This window comes from Lolium perenne, chromosome 7 (genome assembly GCF_019359855.2).
Source record: "Lolium perenne isolate Kyuss_39 chromosome 7, Kyuss_2.0, whole genome shotgun sequence".
Classification (NCBI taxonomy): domain Eukaryota; kingdom Viridiplantae; phylum Streptophyta; class Magnoliopsida; order Poales; family Poaceae; genus Lolium; species Lolium perenne.
This window is the reverse complement of record NC_067250.2, coordinates 185,277,385-185,296,049: the sequence shown is the minus strand read 5'-3', so window position 1 is coordinate 185,296,049 and position 18,665 is coordinate 185,277,385. Positions and strand designations below refer to the sequence as shown.

Here is an 18,665-nt window from a genome sequence, read left to right as displayed (position 1 = left end):
TTGAATCCTAAGTACAATATTTAAACCAAGAGAATAGAAATCTGTCAAAACTGAACACTCTATAAAGATGTCGCTCAATGAGATAGTTACATAGCTCAAATCGAAAAACTCATGATTAATGAAATACAGATCATAACCTCAGGTCTATGCACAAAAAAATTTCAGATCAAAATACCATACTGAGATTTTTCACAAATTTTTGCAGCACAGCACAGGAAATCTGTCTCAACAGAATCAGTCCATAAAGATTGAATTATTAGATCTGTCTACGTACCTCAAATCAGAAAATTCAGAACTAACGAAAGTTAGATAGCAAGCGCTACTATGCACTCAAGAAATTTCAGATCAAAATCACGTTCTGGTGATTTTTAAAATTTTCTACAATGGAGCACAGGAAATCTGTTTTCTAGGCAGCATAGTGACAAACTTGCATAACAAACTAGGGGTTATCTATACATTCTATTTACAACGGGATATGTACAATATATACACTATATACACTATTTATAAGTTTTTAATGAAAAGCTTCCATGGAAAGAATTGTTTTGGTTTCGCAGGCATGAACACAAGTGTTCAAGGTCGACCCCCACTTCACCATTACTCATCTTTCCAATCACTTTTCTTTTCTGAAAACATTTTTTATTTTTTATATAAGAAGTACAACTAATTTTTTTTTGTAATTCGCATTCCCTATCCATACAAGAGATAGAGAACAACTAGGTACAGTAAGTAAAATTACTTAGAGATAAAGCAAACAAGTGCACACGAAAATATTCACCTACGCTGTGGCTCCCCGGCAACGACGCCAGAAAAGGTCTTGATGTCCCACAAGTATAGGGGATCGTGTGTAGCCTTTTCGATAAGTAAGAGTGTCGAACCCAACGAGGAGCTAAAGGTAGGATAAACATTCTTAGAGTTCTATCAACCACTGATACAACTCTACGCACACTAAGCGTTTGCAATATCTAGGAAATAAAACTAGAGCGATAACGGGTATGAGAGGTGACTTTGCAGAACAATAAAATACACGGAATAAATGTTAGTGTTGCAGCAATAAAACAAACTAAACTAACAGTACCATGAGTGTGGAAAGGCGGTGGTAATAGTGGTGGCTTTGTCCAAGATCAATTAGTGAAGATCTTGGGTTCAATATCTTCAATGCAGCTTTCTATGTAGGAGAGGCTAAATATACATGCTCTCCCTCCGGGATTACAAGTACTATATGATTGGCTTGCTAGCAAACATCCGTAAATACTAGCAAGCATTAAGGTTTACCCAACCATAGCCTTAAGTAAATGGTCCTCTTACTCCCATACATGCAACTATCCGGTTCGCGTCCTTAGCTAGGTTTCTGTCACTCCGGCAGAACTTCCCCCTTCTAGTATACAAGTACTACCAACCCTATGGTGCTTGATCCATGCGCGCACAAATATAATGGGAACCAAGGACGGTAACATATCAACATACAACTCTAATGAACCAAAGAGAAACAACCAATCAATCAAAAAACAAATAAATTATGGCAACATGACATAGATCATAGGATTATAACTTATAGCATCAAACACCATGTTTACATAGGGCGGTACAGAGGTTTGTGAGAGGATGAACCACTGAATACAATAAGGAGTTGGTGATGGAGATGGCGGTGAAGACGTTGGAGGGCTCAGCGAGGAGCGCCGGCGGCGGCGCGGGGGACTCCTTCCCTACCGCCGGCATCATGGGGGAGCGCCGCCCCTTAGCCTTCTTCTTCCTTGAGTTGGTGCTGGTGTAGATGAGTGTTTCCCCCTCCTTGGCTGCTGCCAAGGAGGAGGATTTTCGTGACAATGTTTGGGGGCCTCCAAAAATAGGGTTTCCCATCAATATATAGTGTTGGAGATGCAATCTAGGCCATGGGATGGATGCCCCTTTGATCCAAGGGCTCTTGGGCACCTCTAGAACCTTCCTAGTACTCCCCTATGTCCTTCATGAGCCTCACAACTCGTGGCTGGGCCGAAATATCCAGGTATGGAAAGAGTTTGTGTCAAATACGTCACCAACTTTCGGAGTCCCGAGACTGCACGAACCTCCGCAGTAATTCTGCTCTGCCGGATGCATCCGTTGTCCGTGCTGGACGAATAAAATGTCCAAATTGTTCGGGTTGAAATTCTCTACAACTTTTTAGTTTACGACTTTTCCATTGGACGTCGTTTTGATGGAGTTTCGAAGCGATCTTTGAAAAGTGTTCAGCAGGGACAGATTCCGGGAAATTCCAGATTTCACCATAATGAGCTATTTCCTTCCATATTTGCCTATTTCCTGCACAACAAAGTTGAAATCAAGAACTTGTGCACTTTTGCAACTATTAATATGTTAGTCCCTTAAAACATATAGTAATTGGTGTAAAACAAGCATGGAACATCAAAAATTATAGATACGTTTGCGACGTATCAGTACCCGGGGTTTACTGAATGCCCACGACTCGATGAATATGAAGTTTGGAAGCCCAAGTTAGTACTAAGGAAAGCTAGAGTTGTATTAGGAAATACATACTTGTAATTTTACGGGACGGGTTAGAAACCCTCCCGGACTCTGTAACTTGTGTATTACGAATCCCTCGGCTCCACCTCCTAGTTTTCACGCAACCCTAGTTTTCATAATCGTCGAGTACTTTTCGTCTGAACCTTCGAGATCTACTTGCCCTCTATTTCCGACTAAAACCCTAGTCTACAATACATAGGCATTTATAAGTTAATCCCTTGTCATGCGCGGTTATGGATGACTTGGAGCTGTATGACTCGACCATAGACAACTTACACCTGTTGTTTCATTAATAATAACTTACGTAGTAAGTTAGCACAACTTCAATAATAAATGGTTAAAACTTGTCAACCGTGTGAGTGCCTTTGTAAATACTTCTTTGCGAAGGGGGAACACATCGGCTGTGTTATGTTTGCAGAGTATAGAACTGTTAGTTTATGCGCTCTCTCCCCTTCTCTGGTAGACAAATGTTGTAGCGTGTCTCTATAGGTTTTTTTAGTGCTTGCGCGTTGCCGCTTAACCCCACCATATTGCCTATGACGTCTTTTGCGTCTTCTATGTCCCCTGCGTGCCTCAAGTACAAAGGACGACTGGTTGACGAATGCTTATACGTCTTGAAGTCTTGTTAAGCACGAACCCGTACCTATTGCTGCTTTGGGACATAACCGGGAAGGTATGAAGATCGGTACAATGAAGAACGACGCTAGCGAGGTTACCTTCCGGCTTGGCCTGGGCAGGGTTACGGACGCCACTTGGTTATCTTCAGGACTCTTGGTCCAATTTGTATCTTGTCCGTACTCGGACATATTTGATCTTCTGTATGATTTGGGTCTTATGTTGTATATTTGTATCTTGACTCGTTGGAGTCGTTGTTGTAATATATCTATTTTCTTGTGGGCTCTATTGTAATCCTGTTGTAATGTTACCGCTCGTGTTAATTCCTCCGGCATCACGTTTGTGATCCATCGCGCACGTCGTGTCAGAGGGCGTCTTAGAATCGATTTCGTGCGGATTTCGGCGGATTCGCTGGGATCCTCATGGTACCGGTTTTGGGGGCGTCACAGGAGGGTTAGGATCCCATATTGGATCACTTTGATTTTGAAAATAGAACTTGGTGAGGCAATGTGCCACTTTGTTCACCTCTCAATCGCAGTGCTTGATGGTCGTTTGTACAATACACATTGTCAGTTGGGAGCACTTTGCGAAGATTACCGTAGTCGGTAGAATGGTCATTCATCTGCACCACTCCGACGCAGTGTGACTTTGCATCCACCCGGTTACAACCTAGTTAGAACAAGACTAGGTTGACAATGCCATGTATTCAACCATGCATGCATTTTGTACGCACGGTATAAAGCATAAGCTATGCATCTCCTTCTCTCTAATTTTTACTTCACTGGCCAGGATTGGTTGCAAAACCTCCTTGCCAACCTGAGCAAGAAAAAGACAAGTCAAACCTTAATGATGTGTTTGGATGCAGAGAATTGAGCTTGGAATTGAATTAGCCTCAAGATTCCAATTCCAAGATGGAAATGAATTAGCTTCCAATTTGAATTCTACCGTTTGGGTGTGCTTGGAATTTGATGTTAGAATCAATGGGTGTTGCCAAATTCCAAATGCTGTTTGGATGTACAATCTGTGGAATCCATGGAATTTGATGATTTGTTGAGTTTGAACAATATAAATTTGCGTACATGTACACAAATAACATACATATATAATATATTGTATAACTATTATTTTCCGCAATTAATGAAACATTAAAATAATCAAAATAAAGCACAAAGTAGAATACGCATGACACAAATTACTTTTCAAGTACCGAAAATATTACAACATGGATAATAATTGTGTTTCTAACAGGTAGCTTATGTCTCTTACACATCACAAACAGCTCATCAACAAGAAAGTAGATAGTAGGCTTTAAGAACAAGCACAGTTTTGAGCATACATCAAGGTAGGGTCAACAGAAATGGCTTCTTTAATTCATCGGGGAGCGTCGTCAGTGCTTCGAATAAGCACTCATTAACGATCAACTTCCCATAAGCTTTTAGCATGTCACATTTCTCCATTTCTAGCTTCTTTAGTGCATCTAGGATTCAGTTGGAGGAGTCACCTTTGGCATAGGAAGTGGTTCGGTTGTTTTCAATGCATCATCGAAAGATGTCTTCATTTGTCCCATCATGCACAAGATAGCTTCGCCGGTGCGTTGCCTTTTCGGAGGTAGATCCGGAGATTCTTCAAGAACTATTGTTTCTTCTTCTTGAACGGACTCGGCGGCTGTCCTAGCACCAACACCAGTAGCATGGTCTTGTGAGTAAATAGTTTGAATAGCTTGCCAATTCATCACCACCTTGTTCTTGTAGCTAGATGCATCCTTGTTGGCCTACACAGTACACATGTATTAGAAATGATAGTCAAGTTGCAAAAGTAATCACAGAATTTTATTACAATGTTTAGTACCTCAACATAACGAGACCACACTTCATCACTATCTACTTCCACCATGTTATTTTCCGGATCCCATCCAAAACCACTTTGAGCTAGCATCTTGCTAATAATCTCATAGTGCTTGTCAAATGTTTTAATTCTTCTTACTATTTTGTCTTTCGTAATGTCAACATTACATGTCTCCTTCACATTCTTAATACAAGCATTGTACACATGTGGCTTCCAACCATTTTGAGCATGATCACCATTGTTGTGATGCTCAACAAGGGTGTCCAACAATGTCGTGTCCATCTCAGGAGTCCAAGAAAGGTAAGCTCTAGTAGGGCCTTTCTTTGTTTTTTCTGCAGCCATGGTTCTACAATTAAATTAAAGATTGGGCATAAAAAGTAAAGATTGGGCATAAAAAGGCAACAGTAAGTTTGAGACATAATGCATATATATTGGTTGACACATGATGCATGTACAGAATATGACACAAAAGGAACCATTAGCATGCTACCACACAAAAAGGGGCACCATCACCAAGCTAGCACAAAAAGGGGCACCATCACCAAGCTAGCTATCTACTGCATCACTAGTTATCTACTCGATTTCTAGTTCTCCATGTGCCACAAGGTACTCGGCATACATCTCCTCCTCAAACTGCTCCCTAAAATTAGACCATTGAGGAGTTTGTTGGACACTTCTAATTAAAGTAGCATCATCTGCCGGTTCATGAGTCATAACTGCTAATTCAGTGTCAACTTCCTGCAACAATAAATTATCCCTCACATGTTGTCTTTCCCTTGCAAAGTTATGCAACACACAACATGCATTAATAATTCGAATATGCAAATATTTAGTTCATAGTAAGTGTTTGTTGTACCACACAACACACATTATTACTTGTTCCATATGGACATGTGTACCCGATCCTCTATGGAAAAGAAAGAACAATTACGGAGGATGGCCCATTTTTTCTTCAACAACCCAAAGGTTCTCTCCATAACATTTCTAGCACGAGAATGGCGCAAGTTATACAATTCCTTGTAATTTTGCGGTTGTTGATGACTAGCAACCCACTCTTTTAAGTGGTACCGAATTGATCTAAATGGAGATAGAAATCCAGGTCCATTTGTATATCCAGCATCAACTAGGTAGTATTTACCTATTTGCGAAATAAATAAGTTAGCTAACAATTAAACATAAGAAAGGAAGAGCCAAGATAAAGAGTCATACCCTGGGGTACAACAAATGCATCTTGGCGGTCGTTTTTCATAGCATCTTTTAACACTTTAGAGTCTGATGCTGAGCCCTCCCAACCAGGTAGAACATAGAGAAATTTCATGTTCCAATCAACCACACCAAACATGTTTGTGGTGATCTCTTGGTGCCTATTTCTATATCTCCCTCTGTCCGCAGTACTGACAAACACATGAATATGACACCCATCGAGTGCTCCCAGTGCATTGCCAAACCACTTCCATTTGTAATCATCGGGAGGGTTGACACTAGGATCGGGAAGCTTGATAAAGTCACCACTTAGAGATAGGATGGCTGATAACACGGTAGAGAAGTTCCTACTGTTAGTCTCTAAAGACCGCTGGTATGTGCCACCCAAGATTCTCATTTTAATTCCATGTCAACAGCTTGTAGGAACATATCAAGATTTTCTTCTACTGTCACAAGTGTGCTATCTTTCAAACCACATTTCTCACGCAACATAGCACAAAGATCATGGAAGTATCTTTTAGTTAAGCGTAGCGTATCATAGCAAGCTGTTTCGGACCCGTCATATGTTTTTTTCAATATGTACTTCCTATATGCAACCTTCTCCTCATCATTATTGAAGCATCCTAGGTCCCTCGGTACCCTTTGCGTACTAAGATAAGCTAGAGCAAGACATGACATCTCGAATTATTTCTTCGTCAACAATATCCGTTTTCTTTTCCTTCTCTTGTTCTCTTCAGTAATGTAAGCAACCATCTCTAGTTGAGACATGATAAGAAAAACTACAATGCACACATCAAAACTACATGAATTATTCATGGCACACTCATATCTATGTGACAAATCAACTTTCATACATGATGATATATGTAAGAAATTCACATCTACTCTAGGCAAACATCAAACTATGAGTCAACAAAAGATTTTGTATACCTCCAATTGGCCTCAGCTGCTACTACTTCTTCAAGAAATCTGCAAATCAAACAGATCGAAATATTACCCCCAAATTGCAAGTTCATGGTTGCTGCAATGTAAAGATTCATGGAGATGAGAAGGGCCATGGAGGGAGCCAGCGTCCCTGCCTTATTTTGCTTCCCTTCACCTCCCCCAACCGCCCTTTACAGCCGCCATCGTCAGCCTCCCTTTGACATCTGCCTCCAATGGTGCGGACTAGGATTAGGAGGGGTGGGGAGAGAGACGACCAGGGGACTGAGGTGAGGACCAGGGATTTGGAGGAGGAATCCCGCGGAGGGGGAGGCGACCCGCCCTTTATAGTCGCCTTTGTCAGCCTCCCCTTGCCGTCTGCCTCCAATGGCGCAGACTAGGGTTAGGAGGGGCGGGGAGAGAGATGGCCATGGGACAGAGGTGAAGACCGGGGCATGTGGAGGAGGAATCCCGTGGAGGGGGAGGCGAGGCAGGGAGAAGAGAAAGGGGGCCAACCTGCGCCGCCGCCGGCCACCTTGTGTCCCATCGGGAGGAGGCGCGCTCTTCTCTGGAGCGACGACTCGAGCGACAGAGTGGAACGACGAAGGGGTAGCGCGAGGGGCTGATTCCGCGCGATTCAGAGGTGCATACCTCGGAAAGTTTTGCGCGACCCTTACACGCAACGAAGCGGTGCCGCGGAATTTGGTCATGTTTCCACGCTTTAATTCCGAGTCCTGTCCAAACGGGGGAAAGTGACCCCAAATTCCAGATTCTCTAATTCCAAGCCTAATTCTAGACATCCAAACAATTGCACCTTCGAAATGCTACTTTGACGCTCTTGGCACCTTCGAAATGACATTATTCATGAAAAGGGAGAAGAAACAATTGCTAGATCTGTGGCTTTTCTGCTTGGATACGACAACTTCCTCAACGACACGATCTAGACCCCTGAGTCTCAGGTTTTCTCTCACCCGTTTCCATGTCAATTTCTGAACTTGGTTGCTCGTATCAGGTTTATGGAAGGAAATAGTCGCCTAGTAGTTGCCCTGATAACCTGAAGATGAATGTCGATGCTAGCTTCAATAAAGTGACTGGTGAGGCGGTGACGGGTATTGTTGTTCGTGACCACCTAGGTACGTTGGTGCTTGCTGCCAGTATCCAACTCCAAACCTACTGAGACGCAGAGGAGGCGGAAGCGAACACAGTTTGGGCTAAACTCAATCTTGCAAAACTGAACGATGTGAAGATGGAGAACCCCGAGTCGGACAATGCAGCAGTTGTCTCTTTAATGAACAACATGGTGCCCAACGCCTCTATACATTTGCATGTGTACAAAGATATTAGAAATCTAAGAGAGTTTTTCTTGAACTGGTTGTTAGCAGAGTTGGGAAGAATTGTATAATAGACTGGCTCATGAGCTATTTCAGCTAGCAAAAACGAGCAAGTCGAATGATGTTTGGAAGCCAGTCATATATGTTAGAATCATCATCTTTTTTTTCGAGGGTACGCCAATGACGTACCAAATCTTTATAGAAGAGAAGCAAACATAAGTACAAGACGTGGGCAAGGTTTGCGAACAAACAAGCCGGCCACCCCACACACACACCAGACTCTCTAAAGCCTACTCTCGCGGCATCTGATCACTCCCTCTCGCTCTAGCCAGCTTCCATAAGCTGAACTCCTCCTTGATCCTAAGCACAAGCTGCTGAGTACTGAATTGTTGTGATGCGTTGTTGAAGACTCTCGCGTTCCGCTGTTTCCAGAGGCGCCAAGCAGTGAGGATTACCATCGTGTCGAAGCCAACTCTATCCTTCCTACGGACCAGCTCTCTAGCCGCACTCCACCAAAGCTCCAGCGCGCTGTCACCTCTCGGCTCCACAATGTTGCACCCTGCCTCATGCAAACAGTCATACCACACCTGTCTAGCATATGAGCACTGCACAAGCACATGATCAACAATGTCCTCCTGCTGCAGGCAAGTAAAGCATGGCGCCGTGTGCTCTTGGAGACCATGGCGTTGGCGTCTATCCGATGTCCAGAGGCGGTATCTCAGAGCTAGCCAGCCGAAGATCTTCCCTTTGAGCGGGGCGAAGGAACCCCAAAGTGGCTTGTGCATACTAAATAAGACCTCACCCTGGCAAAGAAGACGGTACGTATCTCTGGCCGAGTACACTCCCCTCGCCGAACCGATCCAAACAAAAGAGTCCTCCATCTGTGGGTCTCTGTCAACCGCGTCGATTTCATCCCAGAGTCTAATACATTGAGTCCAAGCATCTAGGGAGAGGTCCTGACCGATATCTGACAGCCAGGCATCATTCAGGAGTGCATCCGAGACCAGCCTGTTGTTCCTCCTCCTAGTAGTCATGATGATGATGTTGAATCATCATCATCAATGGACAGAACGTGAGGCCTACTATGCCAAAGCCCACTCATACATGGAGCCACAAAATCCATCCCAGCCCAAACCCATTAACTTTGCACTTACAAGTGGGCCTGGAGCAGCCCATCTCACATCTCCGCGACCCGCAACCATCCGAAACCCTACCCTTTCCGCACCTGCTATAAAGTTGCTCCTCTCGCCTTCCCCCTCTCGCGCCGCCACTCCCCTTTCCTCCTCTCGCCGCAAAACCCTAGCCTTCGAGCCCCACAGCTCGCCGCCGCCGCAGCGAGCTCCTCCTCCACCACCTCAACAACCATGGCGACCCAGATCAGCAAGAAGAAGAAGGTAAGCAACCATCCACATCCCACCGCCTCCCCCACGATTTATCGGCGCATCGACCGATCTGACGCTTCCCCTTTCGTGTAGTTTGTGAGCGACGGCGTGTTCTACGCCGAGCTGAACGAGATGCTTACCCGGGAGCTGGCCGAGGACGGCTACTCCGGCGTGGAGGTGCGCGTCACCCCGATGCGCACGGAGATCATCATCCGGGCCACCAGGACCCAGAACGTGCTCGGCGAGAAGGGCCGCAGGATCAGGGAGCTCACCTCCGTCGTCCAGAAGAGGTTCAACTTCCCCGAGAACGGCGTCGAGCTCTACGCCGAGAAGGTCGTCAACCGCGGCCTCTGCGCCATCGCCCAGGCCGAGTCTCTCCGCTACAAGCTCCTCGGCGGTCTCGCCGTCCGCAGGTATAATCGCGGCCCATTCCTCGCTTTTCTGTTCTATTGGGTTCGATTGGTAGATTTGCGCGTATATTGCCATACCTGATTATTGTAATCATGTGCTTTGTTGTTTTGCACGACTATGAGATCTAAGCTATATATAACTCGTGGTAGTATATGGTTTTATTCTGTTAAGCTTGTAGTCAAGTTTATTGTGTACTATACTGTATGTAACGTAGTCATGATTGCTGCACCTCTGTATGTTTTACCCTGCTTTCAGTCTGTGTTTGTGGGATATTTACATTGGTGCAAAAAGTATAAGCTGCTCCTTGGAGCAGCAGCGGCCAGACAACCGTAGAGATAGATCCACAGATGAATGGCCATCATGCTGTTTGCCTACTAATTCTATCTCACATTTCTCCTCTACCAGTAGCTTGCTCTACTTTCTAATTTTTGTTTATGCTAATATGTTCTTTGATAGTACAAAGTAGCACAAATACCTCGATGTTGTGTTTCTGTGTTGCACCTGTGTGTTCTATTGTCCTACTTTCTACTCGTGCTAGTAGGATGACACTGGTGCAGAAAGGAAAAGCTGCTCCTTTGAGCAGCAGCGGCCAGACAACCGTAGAGATAGATCCACAGATGAATGGCTAATCTGCTGTTTGTCTACTAAATCTATCTCACATTTGTTGTGTTAAATTACTTTAGTAACTAGACTATGCAATAGAGTTTCAAGTGTTTTATCAAATTTAAACCCATTTCACTTTTGGTGTGTATTCTTGCATCTGTTATCTGTTTCGTTCTGCTTTCTGCTCATGATTGTGGGATTGTCAACATGGTGCATAGATGAAATGCTGCTTCTCAAGCAGCGGCGGCCAGACAACCGTTGAGATAGATCCACAGATGAGCAGTCTTTATAGCGTTTGTCTACTAATTATATCTCAAATTTGTGTTTGATTCATACAGTTTTTAGTTTTACCTTTATGGCCCCTGTTAGATCTTTTATCAAATCATGTTTATTAGAATCTTTGTTTTCTCTCTGTCCATACTCTAACATCGTTGATTTAATGGCAGGGCTTGCTATGGTGTTCTCCGCTTTGTTATGGAGAGTGGTGCCAAGGGTTGTGAGGTAATTTCCTCTACAGATGTCTTGACAAGCATTTGTGCATCTCAGGTGGTTTAGTTGATGACTGGTCTGTTCATGGTTAATTAGGTCATTGTGAGCGGCAAGCTCAGGGCTCAGAGGGCCAAGAGCATGAAGTTCAAGGATGGCTACATGATCTCATCTGGTCAGCCAGTCAATGAGTACATCGATGCTGCTGTGAGACACGTGCTCCTCAGACAGGTCCGTTTGCTGTGCTGCTTATTAACTTTTTTTGTTCTATACGTTCTGTAAGTGTACATACCAACTAATTTTGTTGGTTTGCTTCTGCAGGGTGTTCTTGGTATCAAGGTGAAGATCATGCTTGACTGGGATCCCAAGGGCAAGCTTGGCCCGACCACCCCTCTGCCTGACCTTGTCACCATCCACCCCCCGAAGGAGGAGGATGAGCTTCGCCCTCCCACCCTGGTTGAGGTCTAAACACCCAATCATGAAATGTTGCATCTTTTTGGGGTCTTGGACATGGCTGTCACTGTTCTCGGTCCTAGATAGGTTTCTATCCTTATGATAAGCAAGGGCTATGCGACACTTTTAATGGACAAAATATTCTATGTAATGGTGCTATGTTAATTTCGTTTAAAACTAAGTTTTGCCGAGACAAGTTACATCCATATGTATGCCAGAAATCTTTGTTTGCTTATCAGGCCTTGTTTAACAGTTATAATGGTGTTTCCAGTCTGGACGGTTCTGGTAGAGAACTGTTAATAGACTTTTGTTGAGATTACTATTATTCCATTGCTAGTCTTTGTTTGTGCTGCTGCGTGCAGATCAGTGAAATTTCCGAAGCTTGATACTCGTAATATGCTTAGTGTACTCCCTCTGTCCTGGTTTACAGGGCCTACGTGTATTCCAAGATCGTCAATTTGACCATTATGTTACGTTATAAAAATTATGCCATTACAAAGTACAATGTCTGAAATTTCTAATGATATATATTTTGTACAGTAGTATATATGTGATGTAAATTGATTGAATTACAGTTGTGAAACAAAAGACAATGAGGACCAGCGATGGTGTTTTAATCTCCTCCTTCACAATGTTCCTCACAATCTTCTCTACTCCTTTGCAAGTCATGTACTAATGATTGTCGGGGCAGCATGAGGGACCAATGGTAGAGGCGACAAGCTTTTCACTAGACATTGGTAGTCTTTCAAAGCAACCTAGGAACAATGTCTGTTAACAGTGCATCGAAGATGGGTGACGAAAACTGTGTGTTACAGGTTTACTTATAGGTCTAAACTGACATTCAGAACATACACGCACGACATGTGATTCGTACAATTGTTTAGGGTTTAGGTTTCATGTTGTATGTTTAAGTGAGCTTGAACATAATGTCTCAAACTGGATCATGGGGAGCACAATCCCACACACAGCTCAAATGCTCGGCATTGTCTTTGTCATCTTCTCGATAATGTGCATGTCTGTCTTGGATGAAAATTTTCCAATAATAAGTGTTAATATATCATCTTGAAACTTGAAAGAGTGTAAGGTAGGAGGAGAGTATTGGTAGGTTACATGCTGTGTGTTTTCCAGTCAAGCTGGAAAATAATTGTCAAAATAAAAATGAAAAAGAAAGGTCAAACTGGAACATGGAGAGCACACTCACACAGCTCAAATGGTTTAGCATTGGCTTTGTCATTTGCTCGATATCCCAGCAATTAATCTGGCTACCAACCACCTCTTCTCCACTAAGCAACCCAAACCCACATCATTCTCAGTTAATCCGGCATCTAACGTTATCTTCCTATCAGAGGTGAGATTCCCCTAAACTAAAATCAGACGTGAGATTAGACTATCAGAGCCTTAGTATTTGTAATTTCGGTCAACCATGCTCTATTTCTTTCTGATGACAACATGGCGGTATACAACAGCATATATGGTGACATTATGCGAGAGGCAGGCTCAAAATCACTGGATTTCAGAAAAGTCATGGTGATTGGAGAAAAGAGAAGCAACTTCAAAATCCAGTGCCTTCCATCAGCATGTTCCTGTTGTAGATTACACTTTGCATACCTCAGACCACAAGGGAGGTGGTCTCCTCTTCGGTGGCAACAGGCGAGGAGTCCGGCAGAGTGGGTAGGTCCTCCCTGACGGAGAACCGCAGCCACCGCTTCTTCTCCACATACACGAGGCCTGGCTGCAGCGCGAACCCCACGAGCACCGCCAGGATGCTCACGGCCATCACCTTGAAGGACGCCAGGGCCATCACAACGACGATCAGAATGGTCGGGGGGATGATCATCACGACAGTGCCCACCGTGCCCAGCGGGATACGGAAAGGTCGGGAGGTGCTTGGGTGGGTTATCCTCAGCTTGATGAAGGCAATGAACTCCAATATCATCCCGAAGCAGTATAGGTAGTTTTCTGCGGCAATAATCTCCTGGAAGCTCATCCAGGACAGCAGGACCACACCTAATGCAGAGAACAGGATGCCGATCAGCGGGGTCCCGTGGCGTGATCTCTTGGCAAAGAACTCGGGGAGCATGCCACGCTCAGCCATCCCCAGAAGCTGGTAAGAATCACTGCTCATTTCAGTAACAAAGTTGCCCATGTTTGACAAGGCAGCAGCAGCTTGAATCCACGAATGCAACCAGAAACCACCAAGAATTTTTGCAACATCTGAAAAATATCCGTCCGTCCAGGACTCTCGAACCACTGGAAGGGCTGCTGTACAAGTGATCAGAGGGTAGAGGTATCCCACAACTACTAAAACTAGAGCATAAGAAAGTGCCCTCGGGAGGGTTCTCTTTGGATTCTCAACCTCTCCAGCCAATGTACTGATTGAATCCCAATAGTTGAGGTTCCAGAACAGAGTGTTCAGATACAATCCCCAATTCACATTGTCCAGGTCCATTTCAAACCATCTTGAAGGTTCAATCTGTGGAATAGCTATCAATCCCATTACAAAGAAAGGGAGCAGAGAGAACACCCCAAGAAAGACTGCCACCCAGCCAACTATTGTTAATCCTCTGTAGTTCATGTAGGTAAGGGCAACTGTGAGGATAAGCACCGCAAAAGTCCTTGGAAGCCCGCCACCGAGAGCTGGAACACTGGACTTGACATAGTCAAGAAAAAGGACCGGATAGAGAGCATTATCTATGACCCCACTAAGCCACTTCGCCCAGCCTTGCTGAAAAGCCCAAAAGGGTCCAAGAGCTGAAGAGACCCAGACAACATAGCCACCATTCTCAGGGAACATAGTGCCCATCTCAGCAGTGATTAGGGCTTCTGGAACACTCCATATGAACGCAAACAGAAGAAAACCCAAAATTGCTAGGAGCGGTCCAGCAGCCTTGACACTATCTTCAATCCCAAAGGGACCCCCTGAGACTTCATAGAATATGAGAAAGACGAGGGGGACCATGGAAACCTTTGGGATGCCATGCCCTCCCTTACGCTGTTCTCCGTCACTGACACCATCATACTTGAAATCGACACGATCCTCCATAGGAACAGAGGCTGAATTTGCTCGTGTTACTGCTGTGCTCCTCAATTTCTGCAGTTAGAAAGCCAATTATTGATTAAAACGCAAGCCTTAGGTTGTCCCTTGTTAATTGTTATACCATGCAAAATATGTACAAAATTACCACGATTTGGATGTCTTAAGACTTGGTAGATTGTTGAAATTAATACTAGAAAGGAAAATATGGCTTTGCACCTATTAAAGATGCACAGTTAAGAAAAATACCACTGAACTTGAATGGTTTTACATAATACTAGCATTTTTACCATTCCGTCAACACAAGTTAGGCTTTTTCCCAGTCAGTTTTTGCATTGCGCGAAAGCCATACTTGAAATCAAAACAATCTCACATAGGAAGGACAGGCTCAATTTGCTTGTCTTATGCTGTGATCCTCAATTTCTGCAGTTGGAAAGCCAATTATCAATAAAAGGTAAACCTTAGGTTGTTTATTGTTAGCAGATGCAACACATGTACACAAGTAATGTGTAGTATAAACCTAAATTTTCGTATCAATTCGATAACTTGTCTACATGTACTACTAATAGAGAAAGAAAGGCTTTGAGCTCACTCAAAGATGCCAAGTTTCCTTTAAAAAGATGCACAGTTTAAGAAAGAACCGCTTTGTGCTTACTCAAAGATGCCCAGTTTGCGTAAAAAACAGTGCAGTTTTGCAAAATACCACTATACTTGGATTGTCACATAAGTAACATTCAAAAATTGCTCCATTAGAACTGGAGCTGGTCAAGGTCACCCCACAACAATGAACCAGGCATGGTTTAATTGCACGCGAAGAGGATAAACTCATTGAACATGATGTTGCCTGATAAAACACCGCAAGCATTGGTATCTTAATGGCTAGCCAACATCAGAAGTAAAACAACCACTAGGTGGTGCTAAAAAGAATAACAAAGTGGTATTTCCATGGCATTAAGGTGAACCACGTAAGTTTGGTGGTATTTCGCTCGGAATCCTTGAGTGATGCAAAGCCAACATTTCGTACATAAATTAGCAGGCTCCGAAAGATATCAAATAAATAGCTTGGAATTGTGACATTGTCAGAATTCCAACCACAAATAGATCAAATTACTCTTTTGGTCATGGAGGATCGGTATGTTTACTAGGTTGTAATAACAGTGAGAATGATCACATTGAGATTTTATAGAATTTTGCTATCTGACAACCAAATGTGGTTTTATCATTTCTTGAACTGAACTGTGAAAAGGACTGAGCCTAGTTCAATTTCGAATATCCAACTGGGCTAAACAACATGCATAGTCAGAACTGACACATTTTGTTTATCATAATGGAGTTTCTTTTTATGACTAGTGCATAAGTTCAGGTGAAGGACTCAAGCAAACCCCACCTAACAGGGAGCTCAAAGAAACAAATTACAGAGAACAAAGCAAAATGACCCCCAAAGTCCAAAAGGAACTCTACAAGGTAAGCGGTTTTGAGCTCAGCAACAAATACATTACCAAGAACATTAATAATAAATCATCTATGATAATGCACAAACATGGCAAGGTTTTGAGTCCCCTGACAAAATCAGAGCCTCGGCAAATCAGCGCAGCTACTAAGGGATTCGGTTGCCACTCCTTGAAGTTGAACAATATATCAATTTCATATTTGGATAGAAAACGAAGTGCAATGTCAACGTCAAGCTTTGTGACCCACAGTAGCAGGACAAAATATTGACCATCAGAGAAGTTCAGGGGCAAACTATGGGGATGGTCTCAACTCTCAATTTAGCACATATAAAATGATAAAACTTGTCTGGTGGTGCATGCATATTAATTAGCACTTTATGGATACTTGGATTAAAATAACACATCAAATCGTCATAAAAACAAGCCTTGCAAAGCTTTTAAGTACCGCAATCCCATGCTGTGGCGCACCCGAGATAAACAGTCAACGCCAACAACCTGCAACAGCTTTCCAACTCGGAAGGAAGTGAAGCGGAGCAAGCTAGTACTTGAAGCTGAAGCATTAGCTGGGGCCTTTTGGATCGGAACTTTGCACTTTCATGAATCGGCACAGGATGCAGAGTCTCTGAAGTCGACAGAGATTGGGCGCAAAGCTCGTGCAGCGCGCTGTAGGATCGATTGGACTCAACCAGGATCGATCTTGAGCACCGAGCGAGGAAGAAACTAATCGGAGGATGGATCAGAGCCGCAGGGTACCGTGAAGCAAGCGAATCGGCAGGCTAACCGGACGGAGAGGAAGGAAGATAAAATTTTATGGATCTTGACTGCAAACCCCGCTGCCACATCAAATCAAAATCACCCAATCGAGATATGGCTGCTGCTTACCGACGAAAGGAAGAAATCGATCCACGCCCGTCAGGTACCACCAGTAGGAGCTGGTTCGCTCCGATTGTGCCCCGTCGCCGACGCCGTCCCCTCGGAGGAACGCGTGGGCGATGGGGAGGGACGGATTTGGCCTTTGTGGGGGGGATCGGAGAGGAAGAACCGGCTAGAGGAGGAGCATTGAGGAGGGGCGGCGAAGTTTCATGAGAGTCCTGGGCGGTTTACGTGCAGTTGTAGACGGCGCGGTGACGCTCCCGTACAAGACGCTGCCGCTGTGGCTCTCGCCGTGACCTGAGCGCTACCTCGGCGGTGGTGCGCAGAACAGCAGAGCAGAACTGGATTCATGGGTCGTGACAATATGCTAATTTAGTGAAGTAACGTAACCCAAAAATCATTTTAGCTATCCAGCGACCCTTTATTTAGTAAAAGAAATTAAAAAACATATTTACAAGTTTCAGAATAAAATTCTGGATCAGTCATTTATCTTACAAGTATATAAAATTGTAACGCCAATTTTCCTATTTTTTTTTAGCATTTCGGTGTAGGTTAGAATATAAATTATCTAAACTTGAGCTCTTGTATGTTTGTGGGATACATTATTGAGTACACCAATATTTTTTTTACAATTATTTTTAATATCCATAAACCTCGTAAATTTGATATGTTAAAAATAAACGGATCATTGGAGCTTCGGAGTTGGAAATCTCCGACCAACAAGATTCCTATAGACAAGCGTGCAAAAGAAACCGAACAATAGTATCATGTATTCGGTTGGTTATGTTCCTTTGGCAAAACTTGCTCACTCGGTATAACTTTTCAACCTGGCATATGTGCTCATAATTTTGTTTGAGGATTCTTGGTGATGTTCTTTTGGTGGGAGCCGTGACTGCGAGACATTTATGGTGACTTCGCCAATGATTTGGCTGCCTCACATTTGTGGGGACATTCACAGGCTAAAAGAAGTATCCTAAATTTCACGCACATTCTTTTACCCTAGCCTTACGCGATATTTTATCCCGTTTGGGTCTTTCTTTTAGTGGTTCAACACTCGTGTGTAAATTTGGAGAAGGAAAATTATAGCTGAAGCCCGTGAATGCACTTTTTTTTTAATTTTTTCTGAGTGAATCCATTTTTTACCCTGCAGTTGTGTAATTGTGACACATATTACCCCATTTAGTGAAACTTCTACCAAAATATTCCATTTAGGAGACTTTAAATACAGTGTTGTCCCAATTTAGCACTTTTCTTGTCATTGTGGAGTGATAAAATATGTAAACATCGGAGGGCCTCACTGACCATTATGTACAAAATTATTTAATTCATATGTTTCATTTCTCGTTATCATCTTGATATTTTTGGACCCTGATTATCACCTAACATCTTGTCCAATGGTCACACATTAAAAGGACGAGGGTCCAAAGCTTATAAAATAGGTAATCTACACGAATTTTCGCTCGACAAAGTAATTAGTATTACAAATGTATAACTAGAGGGTAAAAAGTGGAATTCACTCTTTATTTTTCCCTCATCT

At 43.4% G+C, this 18,665-nt stretch overlaps 3 protein-coding genes and 3 non-coding genes across 9 annotated transcripts; 4 read left to right on the top strand and 2 right to left on the bottom strand.

The window, feature by feature from the left end:
* Positions 1-8,725: 8,725 nt before the first annotated feature.
* Positions 8,726-9,469, bottom strand: LOC139833785 (uncharacterized). The gene has a single exon (XM_071824129.1). The coding sequence runs from the start codon at positions 9,467-9,469 to the stop codon at positions 8,726-8,728; it is 744 nt and encodes a 247-aa protein (XP_071680230.1).
* A 199-nt stretch (positions 9,470-9,668) lies between these two features.
* Positions 9,669-12,005, top strand: LOC127314721 (small ribosomal subunit protein uS3x). The gene is made up of 5 exons (XM_051345239.2): positions 9,669-9,829; positions 9,911-10,230; positions 11,278-11,332; positions 11,417-11,548; positions 11,639-12,005. The coding sequence occupies exons 1-5, from the start codon at positions 9,800-9,802 to the stop codon at positions 11,783-11,785; spliced, it is 684 nt and encodes a 227-aa protein (XP_051201199.1). The 5' UTR covers positions 9,669-9,799; the 3' UTR covers positions 11,786-12,005.
* Positions 10,452-10,621, top strand: LOC127318160 (small nucleolar RNA snoR143). Its single transcript, XR_007861715.1, has one exon. It is a non-coding gene; the product is annotated as a small nucleolar RNA snoR143 (small nucleolar RNA).
* LOC127318158 (small nucleolar RNA snoR143) lies at positions 10,724-10,891 on the top strand. Its single transcript, XR_007861713.1, has one exon. It is a non-coding gene; the product is annotated as a small nucleolar RNA snoR143 (small nucleolar RNA).
* Positions 10,983-11,152, top strand: LOC127318159 (small nucleolar RNA snoR143). Its single transcript, XR_007861714.1, has one exon. It is a non-coding gene; the product is annotated as a small nucleolar RNA snoR143 (small nucleolar RNA).
* Positions 12,006-12,975: 970 nt separating the features above from the next.
* Positions 12,976-17,472, bottom strand: LOC127314722 (probable polyamine transporter At1g31830). 4 transcript variants are annotated; one of them, XM_051345242.2, is made up of 4 exons: positions 17,138-17,472; positions 15,095-15,227; positions 14,953-15,023; positions 12,976-14,861 (listed from the first exon to the last, which is right to left on the bottom strand). In XM_051345242.2, the coding sequence occupies exon 4, from the start codon at positions 14,811-14,813 to the stop codon at positions 13,380-13,382; it is 1,434 nt and encodes a 477-aa protein (XP_051201202.1). In that variant the 5' UTR covers positions 14,814-14,861; positions 14,953-15,023; positions 15,095-15,227; positions 17,138-17,472; the 3' UTR covers positions 12,976-13,379. The 4 variants fall into 4 exon arrangements, with proteins under 4 accessions (XP_051201202.1, XP_051201203.1, XP_051201200.1 ...); XM_051345243.2 differs by lacking the exon at positions 14,953-15,023 and having other exon boundaries at positions 15,054-15,227; XM_051345240.2 differs by lacking the exon at positions 14,953-15,023.
* Between the last annotated feature and the right edge of the window lie 1,193 nt (positions 17,473-18,665).